The 20,273-nt window shown below is 36.6% G+C and overlaps 1 protein-coding gene across 5 annotated transcripts in view; it reads right to left on the minus strand.

The window, feature by feature from the left end:
• The window catches only part of pals2b (protein associated with LIN7 2, MAGUK p55 family member b), a 36,113-nt gene extending 17,933 nt beyond the window's left edge, over positions 1-18,180 (minus strand). The window contains exons 1-4 of one of the 5 annotated variants that reach the window (XM_079879026.1): positions 18,051-18,132; positions 6,369-6,445; positions 6,231-6,264; positions 2,912-3,079 (exon numbers count right to left, since the gene is read on the minus strand). In XM_079879026.1, the coding sequence (XP_079735152.1) occupies positions 2,912-3,079; positions 6,231-6,240 (178 nt within the window). In that variant the 5' untranslated portion in view covers positions 6,241-6,264; positions 6,369-6,445; positions 18,051-18,132. Of the gene's footprint in view, positions 1-2,911; positions 3,496-6,230; positions 6,265-6,368; positions 6,446-18,050 lie in introns of those variants that run through there. The other 4 variants (XM_079879028.1, XM_079879029.1, XM_079879030.1 and 1 more) reach the window with 4 other exon arrangements.
• Positions 18,181-20,273: the final 2,093 nt, after the last annotated feature.

The raw sequence follows: 20,273 nt of genomic DNA on the forward strand, positions 1-20,273 counted from the left end.
CCCCTTGGTAATATTATTAAAAAACATGGAATTAGTTTTCATGGAATTACTCAGTATTTCATCACAACCAGATGAAATTTCTAAATTATCCAAGTTGACAGTGTGTTAAAGATTTAAGTATTGGATGACCAGTAATTTTCTTCTATTAAATTCAGATAAGACTAGGTTTATTACTTATTGGACCAAAAACATGTACACAGAATCTCTTAAAATACAATTTGCATTTAGAAGGATGTACTGTTACTTCATCCTCTACAGTTGAAGACCTGGGTGTTATATTAGACAGCAACTTGTCTTTCGAAAATCATATTTTCATGTTAGAAAAACTAACATGGCCTTCTTCCACCTCAGAAACATCGCTATTCTTACCAGGTCAAGAAAATATGATCATATAACACCAATTTTATCATCTCTATGTTGGTCACCTATTAAGTTCAAAATTAAAAAAGTATCAATTACAAAGTATAGCAGACTATAAGGCATTAAATGGTTCAGCTGTGTATTTAACTGAACTTCTATTGCCCTATAATCCACCATGCTCTTTAAGGTCACACAACTCTGGACTTTTGGTAGGATATCGAAGTCCACTAAAGGAGGGAAAGTGTTTTCACATTTGGCTCCTAAACTTTGGATTAGCCTTCCTGATAATGTTTGGGGCTCAGACTCACTCTCCCAGTTTAAATCTATATTAAAGAAACACATTTTCCATTTGTTTTTCTGTTTCTACCTCGGGATGCCCTGTGAAGAGATGATGCCAACCCCTGGATTTCAGATGATGCAAACTCTGAATCAACATGCACCACTGCCAAATTTTCTATACATTGTAATCAATATGATCACAACTTAACTGCTTTAAGATCATTGTTTCCACCTAAATGAATACATGTTAGCTAACTGCATGATTTGTATAATCTTAGAACTGTACATTTCTGACATAAGGACAATACTTGGACACAGTCACCTATATATATAAATATATTTTAAAAATTTACATTAAAAGTCAAACATTAAAACCACTTATTTAAAAAATAAATTCAATATATACTTATGTATTTAAATTGTATTTATTTATTATTAAATTTTAATGTATTTATTAAGTAAGTATTTATTATTTAAATTATATATTATTTGTTTTTCAAAAACTTGTGTACTCATACTGATGTTAAGACCACTAACACAGTCATTGAAAAATCTCCCTCAATATCTACACACAAACACAACCATTTTGCAAGGCCAAGCACTCAGTGAGTCACGTGACTACACAGGTCATAGCCTGCAGTAGCGTAATCCATCTGTGACAGTAGAACAGAACAGAGCACTTATGTGTGCTTGCACATTTACTCTCATCAGGAAACAGTAGGCGAGAGCAACAGATCAATATTTAACATCAGTTCAGTGGTTTAATTGCACTCACTTAATTCAGGTCAGACACTACTGTTGCAGTTCAGAACTCAGAAGCAACCATCAGCAAGCTTTGACATTGAGCCACTGTTTATTTCCTATTGCAAATATGTCACAGAGAAATGCACCCCGGGGCGTCCCTTATTTGGCTGAACAGAGTACATAATGGATGAAGTGACAGAGTAATAAACAATTGAGGGGGAAATAAAACACAAATGAAGTTACACACACACTCAAAATGAGAACACGCAATTAACATTAACATATGTGTGCACAAACCCTTTCATAAAAACGTCCTCTCATATATGTCAAATTCTGTAAGCTGTGTTTTAATTTGGTTTATTTTAAAGACCTAATTAGAGGCATAAGCACTCTGTTTGACAGTTAAATTGCAGTTTTGGCATGTACTGTTATTACACTCCCAAAGTTTTAATTACACACATGATTTACTGTAAATTCTGTGCAAACAGTGAGCTCTAAATGTCAAAAGAAAATGCTTGAGTAACACACTCACTGGCCTCAAAATTGCATGTTTTATCAAAACATATTCATTGTGAAATAATTTGACCAACTCATATGTTTGGAATAATGTGGGAAAAGTCAATAATCTTGTATATAACATCAAATGAATGATTTTTTTTTTATTATTATTATTGCCAATTAAACAATACAATATTTCTTATAAGTCTGTTTTTCTCAAACTTTAGTCCATGAAGGATTGGCAGATAAAAAATATAGACTTAAGTAATTAAAATAATTTAACCTTATTGTTATTATACTTACTAATTAGTATAATAATATTCTTCAATAACATAACTGGATTTTATTCCCAATTAAACAATAGAATATTTCTTACAAGTCTGTTTTTCCCAAACTTTAGTCCATGAAGGATTGGCTGATAAAAAAATATAGACTTAAGTAATTAAAATAATTTAACCTTATTGTTATAATACTTACTAATTAATATAATAATATTCTTCAATAACATAACTGACAATTATGTGTCGGTATACATAAGTGTTTGGATCAACTTCTTGTAGCAAACACAGTGACTCATTTAGGTTCATTAACTATCAGTCAGTTATTTTAATGATATAAACAAAACTGTTTCAAAAATTTCAGATCATTAAAATCAGGCTATTTCAAAATAGACAACAAATTAAAGCTTCAGTGCTGACTGAATCTTGTGTGTAACCTTTACATTTTTCTCATTCTCAAGTTTCTCAGCCTCAAGTTTTGCAAGAGATCCTCTCTCCCTCACATTCAAGTTCTGCTTGATTTTCTTTTAATAAAACATATAAAACAGACATGCAACAACGCATCTGTCAAACCACTGCTACAAGCTACGCTCTCGACATACTCTTTGAAACAATCTGGCAACCCACACATGTTCTCTTTTGGTTTGTTCAGAATATTTCACACCCAAAGATATTTCACAAGAGCCAAGAAATGACACTCATATTTGAACACACAATTGCAGAGGATATGGAAAAACATGAAGATCTCTAACCTCCAGAAGTCTCTGCGCTCTCTGCAAGTTCAGACGCCCCCTCCCCAGTTTCTCCAATGTCCCCGGCATCCGAGTTAGAACCTGCTCCGTTTGAGAACGTTTCGCCTAAAGTGAGAATCATTCCTGACCTTTGCTCTGTACCAAAACTGCACAAATGCTGACTTGCCTCTGCCAATGAAATGAAAAACCTAGACAGTAACTCCTCTGACTCTATGAAAAAATCAGGCAGGAGGTAGAGTGAAAAAAGAAAGACAGAAAAAGAGGCAGAGAGACATCCAAACAAAGAAAGGAGAGCCTTACAGACGTCTGCCAAACACAGATGTGGACACACATAAAAATACATATACATACACAGATCCTCTTACTAGCGCTTCACTTAAACACACACATACTGCCCTCCCTCCAAACATCTAATCCCACAATCCTCTCCTGCTGTTTCAGACTCCACCCCCTCACATCAGAGACAGCCCATCACCCAGTTAAGCCCCCCAGTGGAACTTACATAAGTGTCCTTATATAAGCTCAGCAACCAGGGGTCTGTGGGGCCAACGCAACATTCACCCACCCTCATTGAACATGTCCCCTGCTGATTTTTCTGCAGGTCTCACACTCTTTGTCCCAATCCTGGTCATACTTCAAATCCATGGTGTTCATGCATGGACTTTCGCAGGAAATGCACGAGTGAAATTCTGCGGTTTCCATTATGAACAGCAGTACACTCAACACCTCAACACAAGACTCAGTGGTCTATATATGAAGAATGTTCACAGTTTCTACGGTCACACTCTGGACTGACATGTTTGAGACCACAGTTTGCTCATATTCTGTCAGATATACAAAGCTTTCAATGCATGTATAGATTGTGATGTTTTATGCTTGGATTGAATCAGCTGGTGTGTAATGTCAGTTGGGGTCAAAATCATTCGCTTGCTGGATGTATTAAAAACAGCTCACTTAGTTTTTACAGTGATGACTTACTATAATCTTTAGTTCACAACTCTCATTTCATGACCATCATAATGAACCAAGAATTCCAACCAAGCTGGTAATATAAGCAATAACCATCAATCATACCATTTCAAAAAATACATCATGCACATTGCATTAGGAATGAGTCAAGTTGGTTTCTTCAGGTGCCATTTATCAATCACTGGCACTAATTGTTAACATTTACATTTAAATATTTAGCTACTATCTGAAATGTATAAAAATTCACTATACTGTTCAAATGTTTGGAGTTGGTAGGATTTGTTGATGTTTCTTATGCTCACCAATGCTGCATTTATTTGGTCAAACATACAATAAAACAAGTAATATTGTGAAATTGTATTACATTTTTCTATTTTAATCTATTTTATATTCTATTTTAATAAATGTAATTTATTCCTGTATAATGTCAGTTTTGTAAATTCAATGCATCCTTGCTAAATAAAAGCATTTCTTTCTTTTGAATGGTAGTGTATATTTATACATTTCAGATAAAGAAACATATTATTTTTTATATATTTAATATTAAAATATAACTACATTTAAATATATTTAATATTAATATGTTGTAAATAATAAAATAATGTTTATCAAATACTAATTTTAAATAAATATTAGGATTTTATGTAGGCCTATGTGTGCTTTTTGAGTGCTTATTGGAGTTAAATCTGGAAACACTTGACATTCAGCTCCCAAATTATCAATGGTATTCAATTCGAGTTCCAAAAGAATGAAAAATTTCCTTCCCAGCAAAAGTCCAAAAATCATCATTTAAAATAAATCTTTGTTCAATACTGGTACAGTAGTGTAGTCTGATCTGAGGTCAGTTTGTAAGATGCACCCAGCAATAACAGTCACTCTCTTGCACAGCTGTGCCGTAAGAGGATACGATCTGTCCCTAATCCAGCCGCCCCTCCCCCACATCTCCCTCTTTTCCTCCCCCCTCTCGTGGCATTGCCTTCTGTAAATCTGAGCCGGATTTTAATCTCTATCCAACTGTGGATTAGGGAATCCATTATGAGCTTGCTGAAGCCAGGCTGAAAAGGCACGTCCGGGCATCAGGTATGTAAATGACTCATTGGAGAGGCGGGGAAAAAAGGAGACAAATAATGCCTGAGGGGAGAGATACTTCCAGGAAGGGTCCATATGTTTACTGCACATGTGCTTCAAATGATGCATTTCAGAGGAAAGTGGCAGTGAGTTTAGAAGATGAATTTAGCAGCTATTTTAAACTTTAGCATTAGCTAGTTAACCAAATAGCGATTTTGGATCATTATACACACTTATTTCTTAACATAAATTTGAGAAAACAATTTCAAAGAAGGAGACATTGAATTATCAAATTACATCTGACAGCCCATGAACATGCAAATCATCACTAGCTTTCATGTATAATCTGCAGTCGGAGAAAAAGCCCATTATCTTTGTAAGGTATTAGCTTGGAGGCTAACTCAAAGTTACAGATGGAGAGCCTTTGCAAATTTGTGAAGCTAAGCCTGTAGAATGTACCTATAAGCAGCATTTTATGTCTACCATGTCCCAAAAACATTATTAAAGACACCAATTAAATAAAACCCAAATCAAACCTTAGATTTCCCAACAACTGTAAGTAGCCTATGTTTAGTGAACATTTGCTCTTGGTTAGCAATAGCTACAAAACATATTTTAGTAGGCTTAAATCTGTGAAGAAAGACTAGGAGGACTTATCTGACCTTCAAATAATGGAGTTACATACATATATTTTTGCATACATTGTACCCCTTCCCAAATGTGCACTGATATTCATGGTTAAACATAACAATGATGGATATTACAATTTGACCATTTACTATAAGTACTTCACAGTCGCTTTTTGACTTAATGACCTCTGTCAGCTATTTGAATGTCCGTGAATCATAAAGGTGGCAAATGTGTGACTCTAATGAATATACTATTAATTATTATGCAGCATATTCAACATTTCCAAAACATTTCTCAAACACATTTTCATTTATTTCATCACATTACTTATTACTTACATCTTTGGTTCCAGGCACCAAAGACTATATGCATGTTGGTTTATCTTCAAAACTTGACCATGCATATTACATAGTGTTATATCTAAAATTATATTTTATTAATCTGTATCACTTTATATAGGCCTACTGTATCTCTGTGTTTATATCTCTCAGATACCTACAACTCTTTATAAGCGACCTGAATCACTAACCACTAACCAGTTATTTTACAGCAATTTTAGGACTGGTTTATGAAAAAAGCGCTTGTACTCATAGTAAATTGCAAGCCAGATAAGTACACTCAGTCTTTCTTCTGCTCACTTCAACATCTCTACCTGTGATCATGGCTGCCGATAAATGAGATTCCAGCTGTAAAGACAATGTCACATTCACTACTGTTCATATACTATCAAGCAACATTGGAACAATGAACACACAAACACTCCACAATCACACACTGACACACGACTCACTTGTGTCCGATGAAGTTCCCGCTCCCTCCCCGTGCTGCTACAAACTTCTCATCTACTGCTCCACGCAAGTGCCGAATCTATAGAGAGAAAGACCATTTTACACTGATCACGCACACACTTCTCTTCTTGGGTCGGGACGGAGACTGTCACAGCCCTGATCCTGATACAGCGGGGTCATTGTGTGAACTGTTACTTGAGGTCAGAAGGCAGTTGGCTGGTTTGTTGTGTTAAGCAAAATCCACTATGCTTCTGCTCCATTGATCACCTCATGTCACAATTTTAAAAATATATTCTTTATAAAAGCAATGCATGATGATTTATTGGCATGGTATTTGCCATATGTCATGTTTAAGACATACAGTACAGGCCAAAAGTTTGGACACATTACTATTTTTAATGTTTTTGAAAGAAGTTTCTTCTGCTCATCAAGCCTGCATTTATTTGATCAAAAATACAGAAAAAAATGTAATATTGTGATATATTATTACAATTTTAAATAATTGGTTTTCAATTTATTATACTTTAAATTATCATTTATTTCGGTGATGCAAAGCTGAATTTTCAGGATCATTACTCCAGTCTATCACATGATCCTTTAGAAATCATTCTAATATGATGATTCATTATCAAAGTTGGAAACAGATCTGCTGCTTAATATTTTTTCATAACCTGTGATACTTTTTTAGGATACTTTGATGAATAAAAAAAAGAAAAAGAAAAAAGAAAAGAAAAAAAAAGAAGCAAATGTTTTCAAGATAGAAATCTTTTATAACAACAATATACACTACTGGTCAGTAATTTGGGGTCAGTAATTTTTTTCTTTATTTTTTTTTAAATAAATCAATAATTTTATTCAGCAAGGATGTGTTAAATTGATAAAAAGTGATAATAAAGAAGATTTATATATTTTAAAAAAAAATTATTATTTTGAATAAATGCAGTTCTTTTTAACCTTTTATTCATCAAATATATTAGGCAGCAGAACTGTTTCCAACACTCATAATAAATCAGAACATTAGAATGATTTCTAAAGGATCATGTGATTGACTGGATGTCACATGTGACACTGAAGACTGGAGTAATGATCCTGAAAATTCAGCTTTGCATCACCGAAATAAATGATAATTTAAAGTATAATAAATTGAAAACCAATTATTTTAAATTGTAATAATATATCACAATATTACATTTTTTTCTGTATTTTTGATCAAATAAATGCAGGCTTGATGAGCAGAAGAAACTTCTTTCAAAAACATTAAAAATAGTAATGTGTCCAAACTTTTGGCCTGTACTGTATATATATATTTTTTTTTTATCCAATATATGATGTTCATATTGCTTGAATATCACACATAAATTTAGCTTTAGTCATTCATGTGTTATTGACAGGGACAACTGTCAGAAGACAAAGAGTGTTCATAAACTTCAGTGGGTTCAGTGGGTTTCTATACGTTATTAAATGTCTTAAATGGTTTCATAATATTTTCAAGTTTAACAGGTTACTTCGATTTTTTCTAGTGATAAAGTACACTGTACAAAAAAGTTGTAAGTACAATCAACTTGGATGTTTAAGTTATTTAAACTGACTTAAAAAATTGAATCTTGTAAACTTATTAAAAAAAGTTGAAAATTGCTTAACTTATTTTGATAAGTTAAAGCAATGTAAAAACATGTTGTCATAACTTTTGGATAATATTTTACAGTGTATGTTTTCAAGCTGTTTAATTCATTAACTTCAATCAATATACAAAATTAGGATAATTAAAACAAAATGAATGAATTAAAACTAAATTCATAAAATGATCCTGTCACCATTATGTTCAGTTTGTTTATTCACATGTTTCTTTGTCTTTGTTTTCCTGCCACTCATCAGTTAGCATGGACACTAACACTAATCATCACAGGTGTTTGTTATTTTGTCATCATCATGTATTTAACCCTCATGTGGTCTTCGGGTCATTTTGACCCGGAGAAGATTTTCTTTTTCCCAAAAATACTAGTTAATGTTATCGCATTGGACTGAAACTTAGTGACTCTGTTCCCAAAGGGTATAACTACTTCTCAAATGTTTTTTGAAAATTTTCGTACTTTTTTTGCGGGGGTTTTGATACCTTGTTACACTTGTGGTCTTCCCGGGTCAAAATGACCCGACTATAAAAAATAGCTTATAAATCACTCATTATACCATATTTTCACCCAATCTTGGAATCAATCTTTTTGTCAACTTGTTCTCTTTCAATTAGGACTGGTTTTATATTTCTATTTGCATCTAATTAATCGTAGGCCTCATTTATTTGACAGTAGGGATCTCATTTTTTGAGTAAAAAAAACATTATTTTTGAATAATTTTGGAAATATTAAATGAAATCTGAAGAAAATTGGCACTGTTTATCACACTAGTCTACTTTAATATTTCACTAGGAATTTTATTTTGAAAAACTTTTATTTTGTAAAAAATGGTACATAGTCACACTTGTGGTCTTCCCGGGTCAAAATGACCCGCCTATAAAAAATACTTATAAATCACTCATTATACCATATTTTCACCCAATCTTGGATTCAATCTTTTTGTCAACTTGTTCCCTTTCAATTAGGACTGGTTTTGTATTTCCATTTGCATCTGATTAATCGTGGACCTCATTTGTCTGAGAGTAGGCATCTCATTTTTTGAGTAAAAAAAAAAATATTTTTGAATAATTTTTGGAAAAATAAAATAAAATCTGAAGAAAATTGGCACTGTTGATCACACTAGTGTACTTTATTTTTTCACCAGGAATTTTGTTTTGAAAAACTTTACTTGTGTACAATATGGTACAGAGTTACACTTGTGGTGTTCCACTGGGCCATTGAGGGCCATTGTGGGCCATTGTTTCAATGGGCCATTGAAAGTTAATGGGAGAGACCAATGCAAACAATGAATGGAACAACACAAAATAGGTATCATTTTAAAGCTTAGAATCTCAGCTTTTTAATGCATCTAATCACTTTGATCAACTCCTAACGAGAGCTGAGTTATCACTCTAAAACAAGAGTGTTCCCCTGCAGGCGCCACCTAGCTGCGAAATAAATAATCATAATATTTTTCAAAACTGTTACCTTGATCAACTTAAAATAGGTGTCATTTGAAAGCTTAGAGTCTGAAACTTACAATGAATGTAGCCAGTTTGATAAACTCCTAAGTAGTGCTGAGTTATTTGCTGATAAATAGAAAAAAACAAATTCATAATTTATAAACTACTTTTTTACTACATTCAGCAATATGTCAAATACATCATACAGCTCAGATAGTCCTGTGTCATATGTCATTTGAAAGGTCTCAATTAGTAGAATACAGCAAGCATAATTGTTTCAGGCTTTTTTCTAAACTTGAGTGAGATTTTTGTAAAAGAAGCCCTTCAAGAGACCCATGTGTAAACCATACATGGATGATGGAAGTTTAGACACATTTCCACTCGTAACTTCATGAAACATGCTCCGATTGTGGAAAATGACACATCATTATTTACAGCAGATGCTTACAATTAAAATGAGTCCAAACTCAACATAATCCATCACTCAGAACTAAAGATATTCCTCATGGAGTTCTAACACAAAAAATACTACAGACACACAGACTCACATAGCCAAGCAAGGTAGCTTAGACTTGGCCTTTTTACTCGTAATTTCATGAAACATACATCGATCATGGAAAATGACACATCGTTATTTACAGCAGGAGCTCACGATTAATAAGAGCCCAAAATCAATATATTCCATCAACAAGATCTAAAGATATTCCTCATGGCGCTCTAACACAAAAAATACCACAGACGCACCTAGCCAAGTATATACTCATGAAGCTCTCACGTTTGGTTTTTGCTCATAACTTCATGAAGCATGCACAGATCGTAGAAAAATGTACATCATTATTTTCAGTAGACTATCACAATTAAAAAGAGCCCAAACACAGCACAATCCATCACTCGGATCTAAAGATATTCCTAATGGAGTTGTAACACACAAACCCCCACAGGCGCTCACAGAGCTTTGAATATAGATGTAGCCTAGCACTTATGTCGCGTTTTAACTCGTAACTCAATGAAGCATGCATAAATTGTGGAAAATGGCACATCATTATTTACATGAGATTGTTAAGATTAAAAAGAGCCCAAACTCACCATAATCCATCACATGCTCATATGTGTACATGAACAATGAACATGCTCCTGAAAATGTTTCAGTCTCTCCCATTCACTTTCAATGGCCCATTGAAACAATGGCCCTCAATGGCCCAGTGGAACACCGCAAGTGTAATTCTGTGCCATTTTGTACAAAATAAAAGTTTTTCAAAACAAAATTCCTGGTGAAAAATTAAAGTACACTAGTGTGATCAACAGTACCAATTTTCTTCAGATTTTATTTAATATTTCCAAAATTATTCAAAAATAAAAAAAATTTACTCAAAAAATGAGATGCCTACTCTCAAATAAATGAGGCCTACGGTTAATCAGATGAAAATAGAAATATAAAACCAGTCCTAATTGAAAGAGAACAAGTTGACAAAAAGATTGAATCCAAGATTGGGTGAAAATATGGTATAATGAGTGATTTATAAGCTATTTTTTATAGGCGGGTCATTTTGACCCGGGAAGACCACAAGTGTGACAATGTGCCATTTTGTACAAAATAAAAGTTTTTCAAAATAAAATTCCTGGTGAAATATTAAAGTAGACTAGTGTGATAAACAGTGCCAATTTTCTTCAGATTTCATTTAATATTTCCAAAATTATTCAAAAGTAATGTTTTTTTTACTCAAAAAATGAGATCCCTACTGTCAAATAAATGAGGCCTACGATTAATTAGATGCAAATAGAAATATAAAACCAGTCCTAATTGAAAGAGAACAAGTTGACAAAAAGATTGAATCCAAGATTGGGTGAAAATATGGTATAATGAGTGATTTATAAGCTATTTTTTATAGTCGGGTCATTTTGACCCGGGAAGACCACAAGTGTGACAATGTGCCATTTTGTACAAAATAAAAGTTTTTCAAAACAAAATTCCTGGTGAAAAATTAAAGTAGACTAGTGTGATAAACAGTGCCAATTTTCTTTAGATTTCATTAAATATTTCCAAAATTATTCAAAAATATTCAAAAATAATGTTTTTTTTACTCAAAAAATTAGATCTCTACTGTCAAATAAATGAGGCCTACGATTAATTAGATGCAAATAGAAATGTAAAACCAGTCCTAATTGAAAGAGAACAAGTTGACAAAAAGACTGAATCCAAGATTGTGTGAAAATATGGTATAATGAGTGATTTATAAACTATTTTTTTATAGTCGGGTCATTTTGACCCGGGAAGACCACAGGTGTTATAGGGTTTTGAACACCACATGAGGGTTAAGTTCCTCCTTGTGCACTCTTCAGTTGTCCGATATTGTTTGTGTTTATGTTTACACGCTGTCTCACATGTTGGCTATCTTGTTCTGTGTTGTGTAAATAAATCCTCCATGTTATATCTTCATCATTATCTTCTTCTTCCTTGGATCAGAGTGTTACAGAATACCGGACCAGATGTATTACGCTGCGAAGTTTGTGGCCTAGAGTCATGAATTTATCATTTTCAGAGGAGTTTTACCGTCTCGCCATCTCCCTCCCCTTCGACTACGAGAACCTGAAGTGTTCTGGATCACCATCCCGTTGACCTCCCAGACACCACTGGTCTGAACTGGAAAGAAGCCATCATGCGGTTTCTAGAGAGCCTCCGTCCCCGATCCAGGACGCAGCCACACAGACCGCAGAGAATTCGTGTGAGCCCCCGACAGACGGAGAGCTTACACCCGCCGCGACACATCAGACAGAGCCAGAGGAGAAGAGGACAGAGCTGACCCTTGCCCCGGAAGTGGAGCTCCATCATGAGTCTGACCAGGGGTGTGAACCCGCGACATCAACGGATGAGGGAGTCGTGACTATGGAGGATGATAATTGGCTGATAGACTTCAATGAGGAAGTATCGACTCCCACCCTATCCCACCAGGTACCTTCATCATCGCTGTTTTTGAACAACACCAATGACTGCATGAACTATGAGGTCCTCATTTCATCATTCTACATGGACTGTGTTATTCTTACCGTTTTTCTGTCAAGTTTTGTGGCACCGTGAAGCTCAGCCAGTCCTCCAGCCCCGCCGTTGCCGGATGTCTACAGCCCTGCACTGTCTCCGGGGAGTCCCTGTGACGTTGAGCTGCAGATCGTGCATCTACCTGCAGCGCCCATGCGAGAAAATCCTCCGGCCTATGTCCTCTTCGCTCCATCTCGGCCTGTCGACTCCACCGGAGACCCTCGGCATTGTGGCTTCACCAGGTTCCCTCGTCCTGCCAGCTCCCCCTTGTTCAGTCGTCACCCTACTTCTGCCAAGGACTTACGGGCCGTCCGCTGCGCTTCGTCCCTCCACCCCTACTGCTGTAGCGGGCTACTCCTTCCCTTCAGCGTCGCCTCTGTCACACCAGCTCCACCTGAGCCCTCAGGTACTCTAGCTCCGCCTTCAACTAACGTCACCGCAGCATCGCCTTTGTCTCCAGTACCAGCGATGTCATTCATTTCCAATGGCTCTACGTCTGCGCCTGTGGATCCATCGGGCACGTCTCCGTCGGTCATCCCCCAGTTTTCGTCAGCCTCGACACCACCTAGGCCCTAAACTCCGCCATGGACTGTCGGCACTGGAGAGCTCTGGGTCTGTGCCATCTGGCTTTTTCCATCATCGCCGCCAGGGAATCGTCGTCATCCTTCCGTCACCATCTCTTCGCCACATCTTCGTCCTCCGCCAAAACCTCCTCCAGCCCTCCCTCTGCTCATCCTTCATTTATGGCATGAGGTCGCGCCTTGCCAGAGGGGGAAATACTGTCACCATTATGTTTAGTTTTAGTTGCCATGGATTTGTAGTTTGTTTTCATTCATTCACATTTTTTTTTTTGTTTTCCCGCCACTCATCAGTTACCATGGACACTAACACTATTATCCCAGCTGTTCGTTATTTTGTCATCATCATGTATTTAAGTTCATTCTTGTGCACTCTTAAGTTGTCCGTTATTATTTGTGTTTGTTTACACACTTTCTCGCATGTTGGCTATCTCGTTCTGTGTTGTGTTAAAGGGTTAGTTCACCCAAAAATGAAAATTCTGTCAGTAATTATTCACCCTCATGTTGTTCCAACCCCGTAAGACCTTCGTTCATCTTCGAAACACAAATTAAGATATTTTTGATTAAATCTGATAGCTTGATCACTCCTCCATAGGCTTCTAGGTGACCGAAACTTGCTGGCCCAGAAAAGTTATTAAAGAGATCGTTAATATAGTCCAAGTGACTACAGTGGCTCAATCTTAAGTTTATCAAGCGACGAGAATACTTTTTGTGCGCAAAAATAACGACTTTATTCCACTATTCATTTCCTTCTCTCTGGGCCTCTAGTTGGTTCTAGGGCTGTCGCGATAACCGCAATATCGCAGTACCGCGCTACTGACAAGCCAACCGCAGAGGAATTCAAGTTACCGCAGCAACCGCGATATTCGCGTGTTTTCTTTTTTCATAAGGCTATACCCTTCTTGTTTTGAACTTCGTGCATGTGTATTGAATGTTAAATAAGTTAATAATGATAATAAGACGTGGTGATCATGGTTTTATCATGGTGATTTGTACAGAGGCTTCGTGGATTTGCACGTAAGCCTAAACAGACAGTGAATGAGAGAGATCGACTGAGCGCGTGCGATTAACTGCGTCTGTCTTTGAGGTCAAGTCATATTCGTGAAAAGGTTGCCGTGTACAAGGAAAGTTAAATATTTGTCCTGTCATCCTTTTAACGTTTAAAATAAAGGGTATTTACCATGAATGGCATCAGCGACAGCGCTGGTCAGCATCCACAGCGCGAGGAACTCGCGGTCGCGGGAAACAAAACTCAGAGACAAATGGCATTGATTCAATGCGTGACTCACTAAGCTTCAGCGTTACCTATGCAACGCATTGCTGGTCAGCTGAGCCTTGAAAAGTGGAGCTCAAAGTTAAAAATAATTAACCTTGTTTCATTACTATCTTTTAATGAATCAATCAGCGTTTTTGAACGTGTTGTTGAATGTTTATGACTCACTCAAAGACAGTCCGTTGCTGTAACAACTGCGCGCTGAGTGACAGGCTTTCAATGCGCAGATACACTGTTTAGTTTCGGTTTACTGGTTACTGAAAATGTACTCGTTTTTGTGCATGCTGACCACATCGTAACACTTATTTATATAGCAACAAATAAATCAAAATAAATTAATAAATGCGGTAAAACCGCATATCGCGCTATTGAGCCACTCATAATTACCGCAAGGGAAAATCCTTCACCGCGACAGCCCTAGTTGGTTCACGTAGTGTTTTAGCGCAGCGCGTCTGTGTTGCACGTCACCACGTAGGCTCACTATTGGCCGACGCTGATCATGTGTGTGATGCGTGTGACGCACAACACAGACGCGCTGCGCTAAAACACTACGCAAACTCACTGGAGGCCCAGAGAGAAGGAAATGAATAGTGGAATAAAGTCGTTATTTTTGTTTATTTTTGCGCACAAAAAGTATTCTCGTCGCTTGATAAACTTAAGATTGAGCCACTGTAGTCACTTGGACTATATTAATGATCTCTTTAATAACTTTTCTGGGCCAGCAAGTTTCGGTCCCTTAGAAGCCTATGGAGGAGTGATCAAGCTATCAGATTTAATCAAAAATATCTTAATTTGTGTTCCGAAGATGAACGAAAGTCTTACGGGGTTGGAGCAACATGAGGGTGAGTAATTACTGACAGAATTTTCATTTTTGGGTGAACTAACCCTTTAATAAACCCATGTTATTTCTTCATAATCGTCGTCTTCCTTGGATTGGAGCATTACAGATCTCATGAAGGAAACCCCTAAAAGGTTCTATATGATTATGAAGTGCCTGACAGAACCCTTTAAGGTTCTATATAGAACCTTTCCTAGACTGTAGGCACTTTCATTTCAAGTAAAGAAGCTGGAGAGTGTGCTATGCATATTACATGACAGATAAAAATAGGTGGCCAACATACATGTTGAATTAAGATGGATTCTCGAGTCGAGGGACTGTGTAATTCTCAAAGCTTCAGTGAATCTCTGTGCTATTTCTGTGAATTTTGTTTACATGTTACTACTATAGTGAAAACAGCAAAAAAAGCCATAGAACATCTGTGCCAAATATTGAAGGAGTTAGTAGATAAAAATGACTTTGGTGGATAAACTCAAAAAACATATCAAAGACCAACAAGGAGAGACAAAGACAAAAATGTTTTGTCTACAAAATGATTCTATCTACTGCATTTGTCCTCTAAATAGTGTTTTTTGTAAGAAATCTTCTACTGTGTGTGTGAGCTTGTCCTTGTTGAACTTTGAAATGTTACTACTATAAAAAGGCATATTTTTGCAAGCTTTTGAAGTCACCATGAAATCAAAATTGACAATTCATATGTTCATGACGTTTACCTACATGAGGGTGGTACAACCTGTCACTCACATGAGATCACAGCAATAGCAAACCACAACCATCCAACAATTCCCAAAAGACAAAATTAAGTTCCGCCCTACATTTTTTTCTTGTTTGAGAAGCTGTTTCACTTGATATATACATCACAATTGGGAAGAAAATACTATCACAACTTCTGTTTCATGCCAACTTTAAAGACTAAATGTGTCCAGAAAATATTCTGAGTGTCAAAATAAGAGCACTAGAAGACACCATCATAAAACACATAACAAATATATTATTTATCACATTTTTCTAATTTAGCGGGGATATGCATCCATTAAAGTTTGTGTACACCAGCTATTATGAATGTCTCTGCGGAACGGTTCTCATAAAGAGGGACTGGTAACATGGCTTTGCCAACAGCCTAATGTCCATCCCACAGTCTGCGCTGCTGACGTCTCAATACTTGATAATTACTGAACTTGATGGAGCGCACACACACTCGTCTCTGAACAAAGGGAACGGCACATTGCAAACCCCCTCATTACACACACACACACACACTTATTCACTTGCATGAATATGTAGGTCAGTTTGCATGATGAAGTGCCCTGCAAATAAGAGGATTACGCTGATTGTGCCAAAAGCAAAACAAATAATGAAAAGCCACAACAACAATTTTCATCATCTAAAATCATTCTATAAAATATTAACAATATCTATTGTTTTCATTTGTGTTTTTTATGCTTCAAATTTTTTAATACAATATAATTTTTCCTATTGGGTTGTAGGCAGATGTTATGTAAAAAAAAATATATAATACAAAATGTAATAGCATAGCATAGCCTACAAAGTAAAAATAGCAAAGTGAAAATGGTAAAAATGTTAATGATAAAGCAAATGTTAGATGTTTGATTGTCCTTGTTGACAGATTTGATATTGTGTCTATGTGAAGTTTAATTTTTTTTCATAAAAACTGTGAAGAGAGACTTATAATCAGCATATTTACATTTTTGGATGTAGAATTGAATTCATAAATTACATTTATAACATTCCATTTATAACACAACACTGATCATCATTAAGTACTTGAGATCATTTATATAGCATAAACTAAAATGCCACGGACAGAATTCTACTATGCAAATAATTAAGACAGATTTACCTTGGATAAGTATTTAATTAGGTAAAATGTATGAATTAAAATACACTTTGACAAGAAAAAAATCAAAGCATTTTATCAAATAGATTATTTAAATGGAAAATTGTGGAAGGGTGAAAATAATAAAGACCAGAGTCTTGCTCTAATGTTTTCTGATATTTACAGGTAATTGAAGCCACGCCCCTTTGGAACCCCAAGTCTTCTGCGTAATGACGTAGAGGGATTCCCCGGTCACTTCCCAGAAATGTTTACACGGGCAGATGTCCAGGGTTCGGGTGGGAGTAGGACACTGCGTAATTATGAACTAAGATCGATATTAAGCTAGACTGTACACCTATTATGCTCAGTTGAAACATTGACAACCGACAGGTGTCTTTAAAACGACACAATTAAGGCCGAAATAAGCTCAAATATCCTCTTCCTACAAAGTCTTGTTTCACGTAAAGTCAAACTCGAATCAATTGACAATCGCGAATGTATTCTATTAAAATTTAAGAAGTTGTGTGACATTCCCGAAGAAAATTCTGTCAAGCTCCGCTCCATCAAAACTGCAACGCGGGACGTTCAGTCCATGAACGATACCATCGGATGGGCAGAAGCAGATCAATATCAGCAGAACGAGGCGAACGAAATATATTACTGGCAAAAGATTCTCTATCCTATGCTATGCATTTAAAAACTATATTTGTTGCAGATGTTTTCACACGCGCGGCCATTTTTGTTTTATGTTCAAAGCGCAAAACAGACTTAACCTGTTCCACCTGAACTATAACGGGACACTGGACAGATGAGAAGTACATAGTCACTGATCGCCCATCAGTGACCGAACCTGGTGGCTCTCCAAACACTCACACACAATGCGCGTGCACATACAACACGCACAATTCACGCACTCTAAAAAGGACAGCTGGGGGCTGGACTTCCGAAGGCAAAGTCATTTCTACTCAAAAGTGTCTCTCTCCAGCACGTGCAATGATACTTTAAAATGAAACACAGCTTGCTTCGCAAAAAATATGATCACTGCACTCACCTAGGTTGTTCCGAGTTAGAGCTCCGGTTGTCCCGGTCAGATATTCAAAGCTTTCAGTGGTCGTGGGTCCCGTGGCTAACTATTCGGACACACACAATGCCAATCAAACGCTAAGCCTCGCCTTTCGAGTGACGTCGGCGCGAATGGACCAATCAGAACGCGCTCTGGGTTCGCGTCTCGCCCTCTCGTGGCCGATTATGCGAGACAGGGGTATCTGCAGGTCGGAAAGGTAGGGTGTTTCTAAAGGTGAATTGCTACAACAGAAACTTACCCCTATCCCAGGGGTGTCCAATCCTGCTACTGTCTGTCCTGCAAAGTTTAGCTCCTCCAACCCCAATTAAACACACATGATCGAGGCAGCTAATCAAAGTATTACTAGGCATACTTGAAACTAGGCATACAAGCGGGAGCTAAACTCTGCTGGACAGTGGCCCTCCAGGACATAGTTTGGACACGCCTGCCCTAAACCTACCCCACACCCTAACAGGCAGCTTCCGCAACCAACTGTAAAGACATGTTATGAGATTGTGTCTTATTTAGTAGCTAAGAATGAGTAGAGTTCACCTTTGTGGATACATTAGAATGACTTTTAATATAACAAAAATCATATTAGTCAATGACTAAAATCCCTCGACTACACAGGACAAATGAGACAGGACGATTTGTTTTCCCATACAATTTGCATTGTATTTAACAGGCAAATTGTACAACCCCATTTCCAGAAAAGTTGGGACATTTTGTAAAATGCAATAAAAACCACACTCTGTGATGTGTTAAAGGTTGCATGCGATTCCATGTTTCAAAGTTTAGTTAGTGTGTAATGTTGTTGTTAGAGTATAAATAATATCTGTAAAATTATAACGCTCAAAGTTCAATGCCAAGCGAGATATTTTATTTAACAGAAGTTGACTACAAAAAACGGCTGGATTGGACTACACCCCTCTACATCCTGCTTTAGTGACATCACCAGAACCGTGTTTAGACTAAACTCCGCCCACAGGAACACAGGCGTATTGATGGCGAAATGTCAACAGACGGTTGATGTTTATCTATAATCGGATACCGCAAAAGTTTAATTCGAAGTTGTTAGTTTGCTCTGTCCATTTCACCACGGACTGTTTTTCTAACCTGGGATAATATCAAGCAGGCTTCTCTCAGCGTTTCATACTGACGAAGGGGGCAATTTCAACTATATTCCAGCAAGCGGTAAGTACAAGTAGTGATTTAATATGGAAGTAGCGATCAACTTCACATCGTTTCTCTTAGTAGGATGAAAATAATCTTACTTAAACTGTGATTAATATACAGAAAGCGATCACAGAACAATCCCTTTCCAATCGGCCAAGCTGTGACACACAGCGCGAGTTTATATGGACACTTGCCAAAACTCGTTATGAAATCAATGACGCTGTTACACTGCACAACGAAGCTCTTACTGTATTTATATGCCTCATGTTTGCATTGGTGAAATCATTAGTGAGTGCAGAAACTGCATTGCAATGATAAGATCTTTCACGCGATCAACAGGCTGTCATCTGCTCAATGCTCATCATCACTGCAATTTTCTATGTGATTGAAATAGATCTAAATACTTAAAAAACTTCTCACGATTCGTTAATCCCGATAGCTGTAATAGTAAACACGTATAATAGCTGTAATAGTAAAAGTTTTCCAGATAGTTCCACATGTAATGCCAGATATTTCATATGCAAGCATTTCAGCCAATCACAGCAGAGGGCGTTTACACTGAAGTCTCACAGCAGACACGCCCCTTCAAACAGGGTGTTCAAACCAGGGAATGAAATCAGGCTAGGAAATATGCCTTTTACTTCTAAATTATAACAATTTTTGATCTAAAAAACATACTAACATTATAAGGGCACCCCTGGAAACATGATAAAATAATAAAAATAATCCATGGAATGGGACCTTTAATTCTCTTGAACCTTTTTTTTAACTGACAAATGTACAATGTTTTCTCTGACCAGCATAATTGTATTTTGTAAATATAAACAAATTTTGATTTTGATGGCTGCAACGCACTCCCAAAAAGTTGGGACAGAGGCAAAATTAAAGTGAAAGATTATATAATATCCAAAGCTGATTTTGAAACAGTCGACAATGAGCAGGTGAATTGGTAGCCTATAGGTGCGGGTATCCTGATATATATTATATATGATTGACTGTAGAAGAGCTTCTCACTCTTTGTAAGCAAATATGGGT

The sequence above is a fragment of the Squalius cephalus genome (assembly GCF_949319135.1).
Source record: "Squalius cephalus genome assembly, chromosome: 8".
Lineage (NCBI taxonomy): Eukaryota > Metazoa > Chordata > Actinopteri > Cypriniformes > Leuciscidae > Squalius > Squalius cephalus.